At 35.5% G+C, this 21,579-nt stretch overlaps 1 protein-coding gene across 1 annotated transcript in view; it reads left to right on the top strand.

The window, feature by feature from the left end:
• Rep (Rab escort protein) overlaps positions 1-21,579 on the top strand; it is a 246,581-nt gene that overhangs the window by 192,043 nt on the left and 32,959 nt on the right. The window contains exon 13 of the mRNA XM_090395371.1: positions 4,782-4,878. Within this exon, the coding sequence (XP_090251497.1) occupies positions 4,782-4,878 (97 nt within the window). The remainder of the gene's footprint in view (positions 1-4,781; positions 4,879-21,579) is intronic.

Below are 21,579 nucleotides of genomic sequence, written 5' to 3'. Positions count from 1 at the left end.
TTTATTTATTTTTATTTTTTTATATACAACAAAACCCTGCTTTAGTCATGAAACTTTTTTCAAGCCACTTCAGGCCTCCACTAAGTGGGATAGTAGTTTCACACTGAGCGATGAAATTCATCTCCCAGCTAAAAACATTTGTCAATATCCATACCTACACTAGGATGTGAACCACAGCCTGTTGGCAGGAAAGTAAATATGCTAACCACTTGTCCAAATAGGTCAGCAAATGCTTGCACATGTTTATACATATTACAAAGATTTATACTTGATTTTTAAATATTAAATACATAATGATAGTGTTAGTGACAGCATGTAGTGCTATTATAGTAACCTGAACACCCCTTGGGATACATATCAGGAAATTGATGATGATAAAACATATTAGAATTCTTTTTTAAAAATTTGCTTTTTGATGTTCATTCATTAAGAATTATTTATTTTAAACCTTTTTGCATGGCACTAATTAACAAAAATGTTTACATTGTGACTGTGTAAGCTGACAACATGCAATTTATAGACAAATACCATTGGTAGTGGCAGGTGGTAAATGGCATTATGTGTTGATAATGGTAGCATTGTGTAGTGCAGTGGGTTGCACTATTGTTACATTATGTGATATTAAGACAATTTCTCAGTCTGTTAAAATGTATTTTAGTTTTGAGAAAGACCTCTCACTGGTTATCTCTGGTTTGAAGATAAAGCTGATGCATATTTATAGGTTAAAAAGGCATCTTATATGAGGGTGGTCTGTAATGTTCTCAGCCTAACAATGAAAAAATGAATTTATAATATAAAAATTATTTTTATTTTTCAACATAATCTCTCTTAAGACTAATACATTTATTCCAGCGATGCTCCAGCACCATTATCCCGTCCCTGTAGTGGTTCTCAGTAAGATCTGCAAAATACCCCTCTACAGCTGCAATCACCTCTTGATTTGAAGAAAAATGCTGACCAGCGAGGAAGAGTTTTAGTTTTGGGAAGAGAGAGAAGTCAGAGAGAGTCAAATCTGGGGAATAGGGTGGATGTTCCAACAATTCATAGTGCAGATCCCTTAATTTTCCCATTGCCAAAACACCTTTGTGGGCAGGTGCATTGTCCAGGTGAAAGATGATTTTTTTCTTCTGCAAACCAGTTCTTTTCTCACGAATTTTTTTGTATAGCCTGGTTAAAAGATTGGAATAATATTCCCTGGTTATTGTTTTACCCTTTTCAAGATAATTAATAAACAAAATGCCTTTAGCATCCCAAAATGCCAATGCCATGACCTTCTTCTGATGGAATCAACTTTGTCTTCTTTGGCACTGAACAACTAGCTTCTGTTTACAGTTTTGACTGCTGTTTGGATTCTGGTGTGTAATGGTGAATTCAAGTCTCATCCATAGTAATAAATGGATGCACAAAATCAGTTTTATTCTTGTTAAAATGCTCCAAGCACTATTCAGAGATTTTCATGCGAGTGCATTTTTGATCTGCTGTGAGCAAGAGTGGCACCCATCTTGCGCAAAGCTTTTTCATTTGCAATTCTTCATGCAAAATATATCCTACATGTTCTTTTGAAATGCCTATAGTCTCAGCAATTTCAAGCACTTTGACTCACCAGTCATCCAATACCATGTCGTGCACTTGATCAATGATTTCTGGCATTATTACACTTTTTAGATGTCCTTTACATGGATCATCTTCAAGGCTGGTAGGCCATGTTTAAACTCGGCAGCCCATTTCTTCATTGTCGAAAACGAAGGAGAAGAGTGCCCATAAACTTTTATGAACTTCGAATGAATTTCTTTTGCCATTAAACCTTCTTTTACAAAGAATTTTATAACCGCTCAATACTAAATTTTATCCATTTCAAGGGATACAGACATCAGTTTTGCTTCAGACAGCTGTATAAAAAAACCTACTTGCTAGAATGACTTGCAGTTTCACATGGATGCTTATGACAGATGTACCAACTTAGAAAAAAAAAATCTTGCCGATAGTGTTGCTTTCTATGGTCAAGGCCGAGAACTTGTATTCATGTTGTTGTACATGTATTTTGCCACGTTTGTTGCTCATATTCAAGAAAGTAAATTATACTTGCCAAGAAATTAGACTGTTTAATCCTTTAGCCAAGTGTATGCAAACAAATTTTGTGCATGAAATTTTCTTCATGACTGTACAAGTAGCCAGTTGTGAAGATACTTCATGTGCAAACTTTGCTTACACTTAGAGAAAGGATTAAGCAAGAATATAATTTTATGGCAAGTGTAATTTACTTTCTAACCAGGTGAAAATATTGTATTCTAATAATAAGGTGATATATCTTTTGCTACTGTATATGAGAAATATGACTTCTGCATTAATTCAACCTTTGTATATCCTTAGTCCATCTCCTGCTTATGATACCTCAGGTAGTGACAGTCCCTTAATGCAGAGTATTATGCACTTCTGAAAGGAAGCATGCTGCTTTGCATTATGGAATACCAAGATAATTGTTGTGAAGTTATCAGTTTCTATATACAAGTAGCCAGCCATAAAAATACTTTGCTCACAAATTTGTTTGCTTCTATTTGGATAAAGGATTAAAGAAGCATATGATTTCTTGGCAAGTATAATTTACTTACTAACCAAGGGGGAAAAAACTATAAACAGCTTATTCAAGGAGCATTTTTATTTACAATCACAGTAGCTAAATAAAAATGCTGTTACATGAATGATTAAAAAAAGAAAAAAAAAAGACAGATATTTAGATCATTCTTGTGATGGCTATGAGGAAATTCTCAGAGCCAAGCCAGTCTGCCCCTGCCTCTGAGCAACATTTTTTGGTGGGGGAGAGATACATAAAACTTTAAACTCTTTATGAAGGGTTAAAATTATCTGAAATAGTTGTTGATCATTCAAGAAACACTCAAAACTGATATGACAGTCCTACTTTCAGACTCCATTACACCTCAGGTCTGATATATTCTCTGCAGAATATCTTTTCAGCAAGTTTACCAGTACTCTTATCTCTGTTCTCATGACACACCATTAACATCAAAAAAGACAAAATCATAAGCATCACAGAAGAAAAAATGGATGCTTAGAATCCATAGAGGAAACAGACAACTAATATTACATCTGACAGGAGGACTGAATAACACTGTCCCAAACATGTCATCAAGGTCCTGCAACATAAACCTGTTTGCTAAAGCAAGATAAGGACCCTCTCTTTACTACCATGCATAAGAATATGACAGGATGGGATTATACTACATAGAAACTTTTACAATTAAAAAAATTTTTTGCAAGGGGGGGGGGACAGGTAGCATCAACAGTGTAGCGCGCCTTGAACCTAAATGAGTGTGGCTGCATTAAATTACCAAAAAATTTGGGATATAGCAATTTTAACACTACCTTCAGATCTTTAGAATTCCTCACAGCTATATTTTAAATCCAGTCCTTGAGCACCATGATAGGACATAAGTTATTTAGACACTGCAATTTTGTGGTATTCTGATAATTTCCATTAAACAGTGAATATGAGCTATTCTTTCAGATAAAGACATCTCATTTATATGTTCCTATCTCTCTCTCTCTCTCTGTTCGGTCAGGGTCAGTGATGTTGCATACTTACTATTAATTCCTTATACAGATTCTAAACAACCAGCTCAGCATGAATTAGTATTATCTACATTAAGGGAAGTCATATTGTTCTTGCAGGAAATAAGAACACATTTTGGTAACAATGAAATTCACAAGGTTATTCTTATCTATTGTCATATAGTAAGGAGAGATCAGTGTTTAAGGCATAGATTATAGATCTTGAAACTACAAATGTAGTACTGAAAGGTTTATCAAATAAAAAAAGAGGAATACTTTCATCTACAAAGCTATGGCTAGAATTTGAAGTCAGTGATGTTGGGAGATGTTTTGTTTCTAGAACCCATTCAATTTCTGACCTTTTGTAGGTGGAATTATAATTTATTAAAAAAAAAAAAAAGTTTCTTTTTGGATGCATTTTCAGCTTCTGCAATACATAACATTGTATGTATGTGTTTGATCAAACTGAGGTGATCCTTGGCAATTTTCTTATATATTTTCCCTCTGCTTGCTTTCTGTTTTTTTTTTTTTTGCTGGTTTGATATTGGAATAGTAACCTTATGCATAGAACATGTGTTCCATATGTTTAATATCAATTGTTATTAACAAATTAGGACATCATTTATTTTATCTGTATCTTAATTAAAAACTTCCTTTACATTCAGTATCTAAAAAGTCCTTGCAATTTTTTATTTTCCTTTCCTTTTCATATGTACACACTTTTTACATTCTTCTTAGCAATACTGTCACCTTTCACATGCCTTATGCAGTTTGTGATTATGAAACACTCCTTATTCATTTATACTATATCCACAGCCAGTTTAAAATGAACAGAAGATATTTAGCATATCTTTTGTCATTTTGACTCTCGCTGTATTCCTCTTGATCTTTAGAATCCATTTATGCAAAAAAAAAAAAAAGTCCCTACATATAAAGGAATGTTAATTGTTAATGTCAATTTGAGTTTTTTACTTCAAAATAATTTTTTAAAAATATTGCAGTTAACTCTCATTAGTAAACCTACGAAAACCATGATAATCATTTTTATAGTGAATAGATCACTATAGTGAATTTCCTTTTGAATAGTATTATGCTTATGGATATGCTTATGCTTACAGTCAACTCTCACTATAGCCTTTGGTATAGTGAGAGTTGACTGTAGTAACTTTGGAATTTTTTAAATTTATTTATTTATTATTATTTTGTTAATACAGCTAACTTTGTTGAGGCTGCCACCTAAAGATGGATTGAAAAGCACAATAACTGTTTTAGAACTAGGTCCAGCAGCCTACATTTGTCCAGATGGTCTATGTATGTATTACTGATTTGTCTTGTTCCAATTAACAGAACTTTTTAGTTTTACTGCTTTTGATCTTTCCTCTGCATTAGAAGAGAATTTAACTTGTTAGGGAACGTTTTAGGGAATTGCATATCCTAAATACTAATGTCTCTTGTGATTCAGTTCAAGGCAGCTTAAAACAGAGTAGCCATTAGTTATTATGAATAGAATAGTTTGAATATAATGAAAAGGATATTAAATGCAAATCACACTTGATATACTTATTTATGCATCAAATGCAATCTCTAAACTTATGCTGTCTACCTAAATTGGGTAGACAGCATAAGTTTAAATGTATTAGAATTATAGAATATTCATAATTCTACAATTTCTGAGGGGACAATTTCTTATCTCCTTCCTAGGGGAAGGAAACTACCAGGTATACATTTTATTTGTACAGTAGATGACACTTATTGTGATCACTTTGGGACAGTTGTTTTTCAATAACAATAACTGGCTGATAACATTAAGCAAAGGATATAAAAAAATTGCATCATTTATTTCAGTTTATTGTTATAAACATTATTTAATTTCATTTATTATTATAAACAACTTTTTAATAAGCAACGCATAAAATTTATTTTAAAAACTTATCTAATGTTGTCTGTTGTGTGTTTGAATATAGTAGTTCATGAATAAATTGCTCATACTCATATAATGCCTTTCAAAGTTTGCTGCTCTATGTTGCGCACCATGACAAAGTATTCGTAGAGCTTCTTGCATCTGGACATTGGTTGGAGGAACTTGTAAAATTCGTTCTTCTATACTTATATTAGGTTCTTTTTTCTACTAGTTTAAAGTTCTCATCGGAAGCAGCTTGATATATTTCCAACACTGTCATTGTAGCTACCATGTTGTTATCAATATCTAACCAATTTTCAAATTCTTCTTTTGACATACCTTCTGGGGTTTTATCAAAAATTTCATTTGTATGATATTCAAATTATTTACAAGAAGGAGTTTTAGAGTTTGTTTTAAAAAATCCACCTTTTTTGGAAGCAGCTTTCAATAGTCTTCTATGAGACTTGCTTCCATGACATTGCTACCAAATAATAATGCATCAAGAAGGGAAATCTTTTTTGCATTTGCATCAGATTGGTCTTTTATATATAATCAAGTTCAGCTATAATTCTTGCACAAACTTCCCTGTGATAATAAGCTTTAAAAGCTCGTATGATGCCTTGGTCACATAGTTGAAATAATGATGTAGTGTTTGAATGCAAGAAGATTACTTTAATATTCTTTAACAATAAATTGTTTGTGTGTGTGCAGTGCAGTGCAGTTGTCTACTAACAAGACAATTTTTCACTTTAATTTAAGATTGAACTTAACTAACCAATTAACAAATTGTTGAAAATGGCATTAGTCATCCAAGCATTTGCACTAGAACAATAGTCAACAGGAGCTCTCATTTCTCACCTTTCATATTAACACAGAAAAGAACTGTCACTCACTCTTTTGAAGATTTAAATCCTCTAGTACTTTCATTTTTAAACAAATAAGTATGTTTAAGCATTGCACGAAAATAGAGTCCTGTTTCATCGCATTGTAAATATCCTCGGAAGAAAATTCAGCAATAATTTTTAACTGTACTCTCAATTGGTTTAATCCAAAAATATGTATGATAGTACAACATGATGAAATTTTATGCTGGCTGAAGCATCAACTAGTTAAACAAATGATCCGACTGTTTTCATCAGGGCGAGCAGAGAAAAATCAGTTACTGGAGCAGACTCAAGCTCAACATATAGAAGAAGAAGAAGAAAACTCAACATCACAAGAACTGAAGATAGTAGCCATCACTATAAGTGGTATTAAAAGAAAGGAAATCGAGTTTGCAGAAGAACTCAAAAGTACCACATGGACATAATTTGCATCACTGAAACAAAGAAGACAAAAACAGGCGAAATCTTACTAAATAATAAGTATAGGATGGTATATTTGGGAAATAATGATCAAGGGAAAGGAAGGGGTAGCAATAGCATTCAACACCAAACATGAAGATAAACTTCTTGATTGGAAGGCAGTTTCAAGTAGGGTTCTGTGGACAAACTTCAAAATGGGGAAATGGGCAATGAAGCTTATTTGTGCCTATGGTCTTACAGAAGGTTCTCTTAAGGAAGAATTGGATGAGTTTTTTGAGACTTGAGAGTAGGCGGTTGACATAAAGAAAGAAAAAGTGGTACTTGTTGGAGATATAAACAGCAGAGTGGGAAGTGAATCGCCACCAACCATACAGAAATGTTCTGGGAGGATTTGAAAAAAAATGGCAAGGCAAATAATAATGGTAAGTATCTGCTGGATTTTTGCTCAGGAAATTACTTACACCATGTTCCAACATAAAGATGTACACAAGTTCACATGGAGAGAAGATGCAAGAAGTAAGAAAAGCCTCAGAAAAGTGTACAGAGGATTTGAAATCAGAAGTGACCATCACTTAGTTTTCAAGTAGGATAAAAATACATATCACATTGTGATAGAAAGGCTTATGTACTGGCTGTTCATATTTTTCAGGAAATTACAACTTATATTCAATATTAATTATAATGACATTAATTAGTATTTCAATATTTCGGCAACATTACACTGTCATCTTCAGGGATCACAAACAGTGATATGTACACACAGGCACTAACACTTAATAGATCTGAGGATGAGTGCTTCTCAAATTTGGGGCAGTTTCATGCACCCAAGTTTATTGAGGTTTGGAAAGTTTTTCAGGGCCGAAACAGATTCCAGGAATATATGAGAGGCTAGGAATTCCATTCCTAGCCTCTCATATATGTATTTATTTGATACAGTGCAATAGAATGGCCTTCTTCCAGTGTATCCCATGGTGAGTATCCAAAGCATGGTCAGCAAGTCCAAGTGGCTGTAATGGTGGAACCAGATATAGTTTGTGTGTTCAGAATTCTGATATTGGCTTCCCTGCCGGTTTGGCCATAATAGGATAGTTTGGAACTGCAAGAGACCTGGTAGACATTGGTAGGTCTAGGGAATGTGGCTAGTCTTTGGTGGAGCAGATAAGAGATGCCAGTTTTTTATATGGTCTGTAAGTGGTTGTAATGCATTTATTTAGGATTGTTGTTAATTTTTTGGATCTGCCCCAGATATATGGAATGATAATAGATTTTGTGTAATCTCTGCTCTGAAGGGGCAAAGACAGAGGTTTACTCTGTCTTTTTACAGGGTTTAATATTTTATGGGGGTTGTAGCCATTGATTAAGAAAGTATAGAGAATGTGGTCAAGTTCAGTAGTTAGGGCACTGCTATCGGAACTGATTAATTTTGCTCTGTTGTATAGGGTTTTTATAATCCCATATTGTTTGGAGAGGTGATGTGACTGCTGGTGGATGTCTCTACCAGTATGTGTGCATTTTTTGCAAACAGAGAATGCCACGGATCCATCAGGCTGGTATGTAATCAGAGCATCTAGAAAGGGGGACTGTTGTAGTTATTTTCCTTTTCTAAGGTAAACTGCTTCCTGGGATGTGTTAAGAAAATGTTCACATCATCTTCGTTGTGTAGCCAAACAGTAGGTTTATGTGGTGCAGAATTTAAGGCTTTTTCTTCAAAGGTCTCCATGAAGAAGTTAGCCAAGGATGGAGAAAGTAGAGAACTCATGACTGTCCCCCTCTATCTGTTTGTATAATTTTTCTTGCCAAATGAAAGTGCAACAAATACAAATATGATAAGCTATTCCTGGAATCTGCCTCAGCCCTGAGAAACTTTCCAAACCTCAAAACTGCCCCAAATTTGGGAAGCACTCATCCTCAGATCTTCAGCTCAACAGCCATTTAGGACTCTGGGCTTGACTTTGGTTGCCTTGCTTCAGTCTCATCTACCAAGTATTAGTGCCTGCATGCACATATCATTTTTTGTGATCCCTGAGGATTGAAGTGTCATGTTGCTGAAATAATTAAAGTTGAGCAGCTTTTACAGATAAACTATAGACTCAACTATACAAATATTATTGAAGAAAGAATAAAAGAGTTCGAAAACAAGAACCAAACTTTGGAGTCTCAGTGGCAGACTCTGAAGAAAATATTGATTGATTCACCTAGGGAGGTAGTTGTCTGCAAAGATAGAAAAAAGAATTCCATGGTGGACACAAGAAGTTAAAGAAGCAGTCCAAGAATAGAAGAAAGCATACTGAAACTTCCTAGCAAATAAGTTGTCAGATGCCCTAGAAGAATACAGAGAAAGATATAAGAGAGTTAAGCTGCGTCTAAGAGCTAAACAAGAGTCATGGGAAGACTTTGGTAAGAATATAGAAGATAAATACCAAGAAGATATCAAAGTGTTTCGGAAGCTATTGAAAAAAGTTTAGAAAAGGAATCAAAGATGATTTTAAAGGTGACATGAAAACTTGAAGATAAGGATACCCTGGATGTCTGGAGTAATTAATTTGAAAGATTATTAAACAAAACAAGCAGTGACAGAACAGTAGTAGAAAATTTTCAAGAGGAATGCAAACAGGAGTACCTATCAATATTTGAGATAGAAAAAGTCATCAAAAACTAGAAATGTGGAAAGACAGCTGCAGTATATGATATATGATGAGAAATGCTTAAATATGGAGGTATAAAAGTTTTGCAGTGGTTACACTGAATAATTCAGGGGGGGGGGGCTGGTTAGAAGGTCGAATTCTAGATGATTGGAGTAGCTCTCATAGTTCCCACCCATAAAATAAGGAATAAAACAGAATGTGAGAATTACAGAGCAGTTTTTCAACTAAGTGTTCAAGGTAATATATAAGCATACTTGAGAAAAGATTGAGAAGAATTGTGGAAGATAAATTTGGAGAAGAACAAGCTAGGCTCAGGCCAAATAGAGGTTGTTAATATCAGATTTACACTTTAAGACAAATAGTTGAATAATTGTAGGAATATGACAAGGATCTGTACTTACATTTTGTAGATCTGGAAAAGGCATATGACAGGGTACCCAGATAAAAGCTTTTCAAGACACTTGGAGTAAATGAAACATTATACAGAGCAATATATAGTCTATATTAAAGTTGTAAGTCAGCAGTTAGAATTGAATGAAATACAGGAATATGGTTTGATATAAAATCAGGTGTAAGACAAGGATGCACATTATCTCCACTTTTATTCATCATCTGTATAGATCACATCATGAATGAAAGTGGTATTAACCTTATTTTTGAATTGGAGATATCAAATTTAGCTCTTTGCTTTAGGCAGATGATGCTGTACTCCTTAATACATCCAGTGCAAATCTCCAGGATTCTCTAACTAAAGTGAATAATAGTTGTAAAAAAATTGGCATTTGAATAAGCAATAAAAAAGACCAAAACTTTGCAAATAGGCAGTAACAATAGAAAAGTTCACTTACATCCTCAATGGAGAGCCTATAAAATAAGTAAAATATTTCAGATGTTTAGGCACAATTTTTAGTGAAGATGGCAAATTAAATATGGAAATAGAAACAGAATAAGCAAAGCTGGTATGGTGGATAGCCATTGAATAAATTTATATGGAATAAGAGAAAAATTAGTCAAAACACTAAACTGGCAGTATACAAGACAGTGTTCCAAACAATTGAAGTTATGGATCTGAGAGTTGCATTTGAAATAAAGCACTTGATCAAAGACTAGAGACCACGTATATAAGGGTTCTAAGAAAAATCAGGGAAGTGAACGGATGGCATCAATGGCAGAATCATATTAAAAATGAAGGCATTAGGAAGTAACTTGACATTGTTTGCATTCAAGAATGTGTGAGCAGGGCTAATCTAAGGTTGGTATGGTGACTTAAACCGAATGGGAGAGGAAAGGTTAGCAAAACAGGTGTTTGATGCCAAGATGAAAAGAAAAAGACCCAGACAAAGGTCTAGGTGGATTGATTCCATCAGAAGTGCCCCAGAAGAACGAAATGTTAGATATGACAATATTGGAGTCCTGACAAGTAGTAGACTAATTTAGAGGAAAATTATTAATAGGAGATTATTATTCTAGTAGCGAGGCTTATACGTTGGTCATACATAACTAGTAATTAGCTTACGGAATTAACAACGCATATGAAGGATATTAATTAAAGGCAACTTTAATGAATAACTTCTATATTTCGGCAACGTCACATTGCCATCTTCAGGAACATAAAAATATGGTATGTGCATGCAGGCACTAACAAAAGCAAATGAGGAAGAAGGCAAGAAACTAATATTGTTCCTAAAGTCCTAATGGTGCCCTCTGGCGGGCTAATTTTGTTGTCTTGGTCGTTGGGCTGAAGTTCTCATAATGTAGGTCTCCCAAATTTGGGATAGTTTCACGCACCCAAATTTGTTGAGGTTTGGAACGTTTTTTAGAGCTGCTGATGATTCCTTGAATAATCTTTTGTACTTAAACTTGCTGCGGTGTATTATTCTAGTTTTCTTCCAACGAATTCTATGGTGGGTATCTAAGGCATGGTCTGCCAGCCCAGAGTGGTTGTGCTGGTGAAATCAGATGTAGTCTTTGTGTTCTGAAATCCTGATATTTACTGTCCTGCTTGTTTGGCCAAAGTAGGACAATTTGCAGCTGCAAGGGACCTGGTATACACCAGGTAGGTCTACTTGAAGTGGTTGGTCTTTGGTAGAGCGGATAAGGGATGCCAACTTTTTATATGGTCTGTAATAAGAAGTAAGGTCATATTTTTTGAGGATATTGGTTATTTTCTCAGAGGTGCCCTGGATGTAGGGGATGGTGATAGATTTGGTGTAATCTTTATTGTGGAGGGGGGGTTGTGGTTTACTGGTTTTAGTATTTTTTGGATATTTTGGGGGTTATAGCCATTGGCTAAGAAAGTGTTGAGGATGTGGTTTAGTTCAGTGGTTAGGGCCTTGTCATCTGAGCAGATTAATTTTGCCCTGTTATATAGTGTTTTTATAACCCCATATTGTTGTGGGGGGGGGAATTGCTGGTGAATGTATCTGCCAGTATGGGTGGGTTTTCTGTAAACAGAGAAAACCAAAGATCCATCAAGCTAGCGGGTGATTAAAGTGTCTAGAAAGGGGAGGGTGTTGTTTTCCTCTTTTTCTAAGGTGAACTGGACTCTGGGGTGTTGGTTGTTTAAGTGTGTTAGGAAGGAGTGGAGTGTATCTGAGCCATGTGGCCAAATAGCGAACACATCATCCACGTATCGAAGCCAAATAGTGGGTTTTTGTGGGGCGGAGTTTAAGGCTTTCTCTTCAAAGGTCTCCATAAAGAAATTAGCCAAGGGTGGGGAAAGTGGTGAACCCATGGATGTCCCCTCTATCTGTTTGTAGAATTTTCCTTGCCAAACGAAATAGCCTGAGTTCATTGTGAACTGAAATAAGGCTGAGATATCGGGAGGAAACTTGGTTTGGATGAGCTCTAGGGTTTCTTTAAGTGGGACATTAGTGAATAGGGAGGAGATGTCAAAACTGACCATTATGTCAGTGTGTTGGAGTGAGAGGTTTCTAAACTGGCTTTAAAGTGGGCTGAGTTTTTTTATGTGTGATGGTGTGTTGCCAGTATAGTGTGTGAGCATTTTGGCTAAATGTTTGGCTAAGACCAACCACTTCCCCTAGACCTACCTGGTGTATACAAGGTCCCTTGCAGCTGCAAATTGTCCTACTTTGGCCAAACAGGCAGGACAGCAAATATCAGGATTTCAGAACACAAAGACTACATCCGGTTTTACCAGCACAGCCACTCTGGGCTGGCAGACTATGCCTCAGATACCCACCATAGAATTCGTTGGAAGAAAACTAAAATAATACACCACAGCAAGTTTAAGTACGAAAGATTATTCAAGGAATCATCAGCAGCTCTAAAAAACGTTCCAAACCTCAACAAATTTGGGTGCATGAAACTACCCCAAATTTGGGAGACCTACATTATGAGAACTTCAGCCCAACGACCAAGACAACAAAATTAGCCCACCAGAGGGCACCATTAGGACTTTAGGAACAATATTAGTTTCTTGCCTTCTTCCTCATTTGCTTTTGTTAGTGCCTGCGTGCACACACCATATTTTTATGTTCCTGAAGATGGCAATGTGACGTTGCCGAAATATAGAAGTTATTCATTAAAGTTGCCTTTAATTAATATCCTTCATATGTGTTGTTAATTCCGTAAGCTAATTACCAGGAGATTATTAATAATGTAAACTTATTCATGCAGTGCTGTCATAATAACCTGAACACCCCTTGAGAGTACATATCAGAAAATTTATATATATATATATATATATTTTTTCAAAATTCATTTTTACTCAGCTGGAATATTATAAAAAAAAGGTTTAATGACTATTACCGAGAGAAAAGATGACAAGATATATTTAACAAGATACTACTAGTTTACTAGTTTCGTTACATGAACATCCTCAGGTATCATAATCAAAGAAGTATATAAAAAATTACAGAGACTTAAAATTGTACTAACAGAACAAGTATAAAAAACAGTAGCGTGTTTGAAAAAAATGCAAGTATGAGTTCCAAACAAACGAATGCTACGCGCTGTCGCGAGTGCGCCAGTACTGAACAGAAGCAACGTGTGCGTCTGAGAGATTGTAACTCAGGCTGTTGTTGATATGAGAGGAATCTAGAGAAATTTCCCTAGATTCAACAATCTTTCTTTCGAGTTCATCGTAGCACACATGGATGTTAGCAGTTTGAGTCCAGTTTACAATGTGCTGGCGGCCTTCGTCTGAGTTAGCTGAAAAGAGAACGTGGCTAGAGAGAGCGCTAGCTCTAGTCCTGTTATAGGAGATATCTCTACGGTGTTCATCCAAACGTAGAAGGATGGATTTAGCAGTCTGTCCATAGTATGGCTTTCCGCAATCACACAAAATCTTGTATACTCCTGGAAACTGAGTAGGAAGATGTTTCTGTTTATGTTTGCAAAGTAATGAACGAAGTTTTGGAAGCGTAGTGAAGCACGTTTTGAAGTTGAATTTCTTGAGAATCTTTGCCAGTTTTGGTGAAAGAGAGCTGATATAAGGCAAGGAGATGAAGGCTCTTGGGGAAGAGGGATCTTCAGAAGTAGTTGAGTGCCTGGGGGAAAGAAATTTGTCAATTTTCTTTGGAGAGAAACCATTGTTAATAAACGTTTTTTTAAGAAAACGGAGTTCATTTTCAATTTCTGTTTCTTCTGTAAGTAATGATTTGGCTCAGTGGGCTAAAGTGGAAATAATACCACATTTTTGTGGGGGATAATGATGGGAGGAAGCATGAAGGTATCTGTCAGTATGAGTAGGCTTTCTAAAAATTGAGATTTTAATGCTCTCAGCACATCTAAAAAAGTAAACTAGTAGTATCTTGTTAAATATATCTTGTCATCTTTTCTCTCTGTAATAGTCATTAAACCTTTTTTTTTATATATATATTTATGTTGCACCCACCCATGAAAGGTTATTTGGAAACTTATCATATATTTTGTACTGGGTGCACTAAGGGTTTTTTTTTTTCCTCTATTTTTACCAATTTTATATATATATATATATATATATATATATATATTTGTGCAGCCAGCCTGGTTAGCGTATCTGCCCTCCAGCTAAGAGGTTGCGGGTTTGAATCCTGCATTGGCATGGATATTCGTGATTGCCCATTGCCCTTTCCCAATATGGACTGGGTCACAATGGGAATAATAGACCCAAAACCTCCTGCAATGGGAGAGGCCTTCACCCTGCAGTGGGTAGAAAAATAGGCTGGTAATTTTTTTTTTAATATATTTGTATTTTTGTTTATTTATTACATAGTCCAGAAACCATGCTCTAGAGATCAAACATGGAACTTTTTTCTCAAGTCACTTCAGGCTTCCAATAAGCAGGGAAGTGATCTCACACTGGGTGATGAAATTCATCTTCCACCTAAATAAAGACAATCACAAACATCTATGCCCAAGGTGGAATTAGAACCTGTTGGTTGGAGAATGGGTTCGCTAACCACTCGAGCAACCAAGCCAGCAGAGGGAATTTATGATAGAAGATGTCTGTCGTATCATCTCTCTGTCTCCTGCTTGTCAGTGTCTGCAGTCCATAAATTCTCAGTCTGTTCCCATAATTCACGTTCCCCCATTTCCAATATCATCTGTATCCGTATCTGTATCCTTAGAAACCAGATCTCTTGGTCTCAACACAGTAGTCCAAGTGAGGTCATAACAAGTCCTTGTAGAGCAGCAAAATGACTTCCTTACCTTTACATGTCAACGTTTGTTCAGCATTGCAATTGTCCTCTGAGTTGCATTTACATTCTTTGCTGTATGGCCCCCGTACTTCAACTTTCTCTCTCCTAAAACTTCGAGATCCATAGCCTGATCAATTTCTTCTAGCATAAACCCACTATTATAATACGCCATTGGATATTTCATTACACGAAATTGTATACCTTTACATTTACTAGCATTGATTAATCAATGTTATCAGCATCATCAGCAGGCAGCTGTATGTCTCCTGTCACATCTTTTCCAATGTCATTAATGTAAAGATTAAATAACAATGGACCAAAGACTGAACCAGTGATTACCTTAAATCCTGCAGACTCATGCCACATTTTGATATCTGTCAGCCATCCTGTTATTCAGGCTGATTTGTTTATGATCCATCTCATATCTTCCAACCTATGCAACATCCTTTCATGTTGCATACTGTCAAAAGCTTTAGCAAAGTCCAAAAGTATCATGTACCATTTTCATTCAGCCATAACTATCATAAAATGTGCTCAAGTTATTCAAACATGATCTTCCCTTAGTTTCTCTTAGATTCTCTGTCATTCCATTTTTGTATGTGAGCTTTTACCATCATTTCCAAAATATTCAGCATCAGAGATACTGATAGGTCTATAGTCTGACACATCAGTCTTTGTACTACCCTGGAACAATGAAATTATCATGCATTCTTTCCACTCCTGTGGAATCTTTATTGTTCTGAGATTCTTATTATACAACCAGATCAAAGGCATAGCCAGTTCAGCTGAATACTCTTTTAGCATCCATGCTGATATCCCATCAAAGACTCTCTTGCTGAATTCTTATTCAGTTTATGCAACAGTTCTAGTACCCCCCCCCCCCCCATACTTGAGTTTCTGCATTTAGCGTAGAAGTAGCATTGAGCTCCGTGTTGCAGACACCAGATTGATGGCCTTCGGCAAATTGAACATTCATTAGTTAGGATAATCTCTTCTGCATCTGGCACCTCTTACTACCATCTGTATTCAATAGTTATTCTTCCGCATTCATTCTTACTCTTACTTGCAGCATATTGACAGAATTATTTTAGGTTGTCTTTAGCTTGCTTTTTTCATAATCAGACTTAGGTACATTTTTCTTGTTTGCATGTATAGCCAGCCTGGCTGGCCGAGTAGCTAGTGTACCTGCTCTCCAACCAACACAGGTCTTGGGTTCGAATCTTGCCATGGATGTTTGTGATTGTCTTGAGGTGGGAGATGAATTTCATCACCTGGCATGAGACCACCACCCTGCTTATTGGAAGCTTGAAGTGGCTTGAAAAAAGTTCCATGTTTGGTCTCTAGAGCTGGGTTTCCAGACTATGTAAAAATAAATAAAAATGACAAAAAAAATCCTTAGCCCACGCATGGTACAAATGTACCATATGTTTATAATAACTTTTCATGGATGGGAGCCATATAGAAAAAAAAAATTATATATGATGTCACCCTTATGTACACAGTATTCCTTGCAGTTATATTTTTCTTAAGATTGCATATCCATTTCACTCCTGTTCTATTTATTCTTCAAACTAGGGACATATTCCAATATTGCATTTTTTTTAATGCTTCCCATGCACTATTGATATCTTTCCCCATCTAGCAAGCAACCAATGCTACAAGAATAATATAGTATTCTCTTTTTCCAAATGGGAACATTCATATACTTAGCCACTTCCCAGGTCAGTGCAGCATTATTGCTGTTATCAACAGTCACCTCTTTTACTGAATCCCCCCCCCCCGACACTATAATCAGATCTAACACTCATTCACTCAAGTTTTATTACATTCTACTCAAGGAAATTGTCTCATTACAATTCAAATTCACCTTCATTCTTTTCATGACATTTTGCCACTATCTAATCAGTGTTTGGATAATTAAAGTCACCCATGATGATTAATTTTTTAGAACCCATCCAGTTGATTTGGCTGTGCCTTTAATCATCAGCAATCCCCCCCCTCAATCTAATAACATCTTATTAGATTCTGCCTCACATCATACACCTTCAAGTTCATTGATACATGGGCATTTGTTACTAATATTTCAATCATCATTTTCTATCCTAACTGGACTCAAAATATCATTAGCAGCCCCCCCCCCCACCACCTTGTCTAGGTGGGGGGGCTGCTAATGATATTTTGAGTCCATCTTAAAAATATGCTACCTTTAATACTTGATACTAGTTAGTGTATATGCCCCTGAAGCCACAGCATATTCACATAGGCAACAAACTCTCTCCCTTTGTTCCTAATACTCCTGTGGCATTTGTGCACAGACATAGTTACCTCCAGGCTTTTTTTGTCAACTGACCTATGTAGTCTGCGTGATCCAATTAAGATACCTTGCAAATCTTTGTTCATATCTAATATCTCATTTATGCAAACATCCTTGCACATATTAAATAAGTCCAAACCAAATGAATATACTATCATTCTTTCATCATAATCACCTCCATGATTTAGCACATTCATATCATTAACACAGTTGTAAAACTTTGTCACTTTTATAGATTATTGTATTTCTTCCATCATCATGTAGTTTTCCTGACTCATTGTTAGATCTCATACCAACAAATAACTTCTCCAGACTCCAAATGCATTCAATTTGGAGACTGTCTGTCCCTCTTATATATATATCTATTCTTCCACCAAACTTCCTCCATGGCACTCAATCCACCAACTATACAATGAACTGCAACTACCATCATCATCATCTACACCAATGCTATCTACCACCACCACTAGTATTTTCACAAACATCCAAAAACTACATGGCATATTCATTGTGTAGCATATTCTGTAGAATAGTAGTAAACATTTCCAAATGCAGGAAAGAAATATTATGAACTTTCTAAATACTACATTTGTAATACTAATTTTTTAATCTCCAAATTGTACTGAAATTATTGGCATAGGCTGCTCAAAATAAAAAAAAAAAAACCCAAGGTTGCAAGAAGGGGGGGAGGGATAGGAAAATTACTGAACTTGAAAGCACAAGATATCTAAATAAAGTTCCTGCTTTGTGACTGTATTTACATATTAAATGCTTGGGCAGAGTAGTAGCTGTTGTCCTGGATGGTAAAGATACATATAAACATAAACAATCCTTGAAGGTTAATTATTGTGTTACATCATTGATTAGAGAACTGTGAAAGTGTTTGTGTTATTTCTAAAAATCCAACTGAAGTTGCAGTTATGATGGCAGTATCCTCTATTCCCCTCCCCACCCCACCACCACACACAAACACTTACAGATTTTGCAACACTGGATGTAGTAAGGTTGGCTCAAAATAGGCATGAAAGAAAATTATTTTATGAAGGCCTCATTACAAAATGTTTTAATGATTTGCTGTAATAGCTACATTTCTGTATTACTACTAACAAAATCACACAAAGGCTGTTAATGTTAGTATTCATCAGCATCCTCATTACTGATCAGCAGTTAAAGCAACTATCTATGAAGGTCTTCACAAAGAATATTGAAGTTAGAAAAGTGGTAAAATGTCTTGTATATCCTTATAGTAGTGAAATAATATTTTTGCAGCAATTCATAGTATTCACTGCTTGTCTATCACACATACTAAAAAAGAGATTTTGTTTGGAAACTAAAGAGGAATGTCAGTACATTAGTGGATATTTAAAGGAATTTATTTCTTAACTATGTTAAGTAACATTTATACATCCTGCCTAAGACAGAAGAAAATACCAAACAGTTGGAATAATATTATCCTTATTATAGTTTTTAAAAAAGAGAGACAGAAAAGATATTAAAAATTACTAATCAATCAGTCTCCTTCTAACAATAAATAGAAATTTTACAAAAATTATTAGTAACAGAATACAAAACAAACTAGATTTTTAACCTCCAGAATAAGCAGGATTCAGAAAAAAAAACACTTATAGTAAAAGAAAGAATAACTACTGAATGCAGATAGTATGTGGGTGACTGATGCAGAAGTGATTGTTCAACTAATTAAGTCATAATGTTGCATATACCATTTAGGTATATGCAACATTAAATTCACCGCAATCTCTTTACCATATGAGGAAACTCGTGTGGATGAGGAGGAAGTACTAGAACTGTTGCACAAACTGAATAAGAATGGCTTCCAGCAATAAGTTTTAAAAGAGGTAAACCGTGAGTAGACATAACTATACATAATAAATAACGGAAAAACTCACGTAGAAATATTATTTAATAGTATAATTTTCGCCTGTGTGTCACAGGCATCTTCAGTACAATTAGGCACAAAAATTAAACACTAACTGACAATTCCAAAAAGCACCACCTAAGTAGCTGGTGTAAGATAACTAAAAAGGTCAATAACTTTCCTAAAAAAAAAAAAAATTTAATACAATAAAAAGTTAGGAAAGATTAGCTGATTTGTAAAGTACTATCTCCCATAAAGGGGATAGACATAAGCCGTCGGATCTGTTTAAGTTAGGAGAATGAAGTAGAGTTTCACATGCTTCTTTATAAAGGCGTTCCATGAGAAACTGACTTTTGTGGAGAACTCTTGTCTTTCTCCAATGAACTCTGTGTCTAGTGAAGATGGCATGTTCTGCAAGTCCAGACTTTTCAGGTTTAAAGTATTCAATATAAGATTGGTGTTCTTCTAGCCGAATGGAGGCAGATCTTCCCGTTTGTCCGAAATAACATAATCCACAAGAGCACGGAATCTGGTAGACACCTGGAACTTTTAACTGGAACTTTTAATGCGTTTAACTTATTTCTCAATAAGTTAAATGCATTTCATCCTAGGATCAAGTTTACCCTAGAAGTAGAATCAAATAAGCAGTTAGCCTTTTTAGATCTTCTAATTCTTCGCCAACCAGATGGTAACCTACATTTCTCAGTTTATAGAAAGAAGACTCATACAGGCCATTATATCCATGCGGAATCTCATCACCATCCCAGTCAAAAGGCAGGAACTATTAAAACACTGGTTCATCGGGCCCACTCCTTTTGTTCTACAGACGATCTTTTACAGAAAGAAATACGATATATAACTTCTTCCTTTCTATCTAATGGCTATAAGAATTGCTTCATTAAAAGAACTTTGAGTAGATTTAATATGTCTCCCTCTTCAAACACAGAGGAAATAACGCGCATTACCATCCCTTATATACAAGGCATCAGTGAACATATAGCAAAAATTTTAAAACCACTGAATATTTTTGTTGCCTTTCGACCGTTTAGAAAAATCTCCACCTTTCTCGCTTCTCCAAAGGACAAGCTTCCACATCTTAATCATCCAGGTGTCTACCAGATTCCGTGCTCTTGTGGATTATGTTATTTCGGACAAACGGGAAGATCTGCCTCCATTCGGCTAGAAGAACACCAATCTTATATTGAATACTTTAAACCTGAAAAGTCTGGACTTGCAGAACATGCCACCTTCACTAGACACAGAGTTCATTGGAGAAAGACAAGAGTTCTCCACAAAAGTCAGTTTCTCATGGAACGCCTTTATAAAGAAGCATGTGAAACTCTACTTCATTCTCCTAACTTAAACAGATCCGACGGCTTACGTCTATCCCCTTTATGGGAGATAGTACTTTACAAATCAGCTAATCTTTCCTAACTTTTTATTGTATTAATTTTTTTTTTTTTTTTTTTTTTTTTTTTTTTTTTTTTTTTTTTTAGGAAAGTTATTGACCTTTTTAGTTATCTTACACCAGCTACTTAGGTGGTGCTTTTTGGAATTGTCAGTTAGTGTTTAATTTTTGTGCCTAATTGTACTGAAGATGCCTGTGACACACAGGCGAAAATTATACTATTAATTAATATTTCTACGTGAGTTTTTCCGTTATTTATTATGTATAAGAATGGCTTCCTTTCTTCAGAATTCCTCAATTCTGAAGGGTTCTATACTTGTGCCAGGGTTCCTCCTCCTATACATAGATCACCTTCTCTCACTGACCTGAAATCCTTCTATAGTTATACTGATAACAGTACACCACTCTGTTCCTCTTTGACAAACCTTGCAGAACTCAAATTTTCCAAGTCCCAAGGTGCTCCATAACCAGTGCCTTAAATATTGACCTTTGCTATATTTCAGTGAAACAAAGACAGCCTTGTAAACTTTTGTGCTACCTAGCCTTTCCTGACACAAAAACAAGACTGCAGCTAAACTATCCTTATCCTCTATATTTGGGACACTTCAAAATATACAACAAATGCTTAATAAATATAAGCTCATCCTACAATGTTCAAATCACATGTCAAGTCCTTGTGTCAGTGACTTGGCTTACTATGGACATACAGAAGTATCTGTTCATTGGAGAACATAAGTACATGTACCATCATCATCATCACCACCACCATCATTTTGGCTAGTCGGGACTACTGTACTACAATTTAGATGCCCATCACACAGGATTAGATGGAAGAAAACCAAAGTGCTACATAGATGTTATGAGAAAGAGAAGCTCTTTTTGATGTTATCAGTAGCAGTGAAGCTATTCCTAAACCACAG

This window comes from Typopeltis vanoorti, chromosome 7 (assembly GCF_054136105.1).
Source record: "Typopeltis vanoorti isolate ZY-2024b chromosome 7, IOZ_Tvanoo_1.0, whole genome shotgun sequence".
Classification (NCBI taxonomy): Eukaryota; Metazoa; Arthropoda; class Arachnida; order Uropygi; family Thelyphonidae; genus Typopeltis; species Typopeltis vanoorti.
This window is presented reverse-complemented; position numbering and strand designations above follow the sequence as displayed.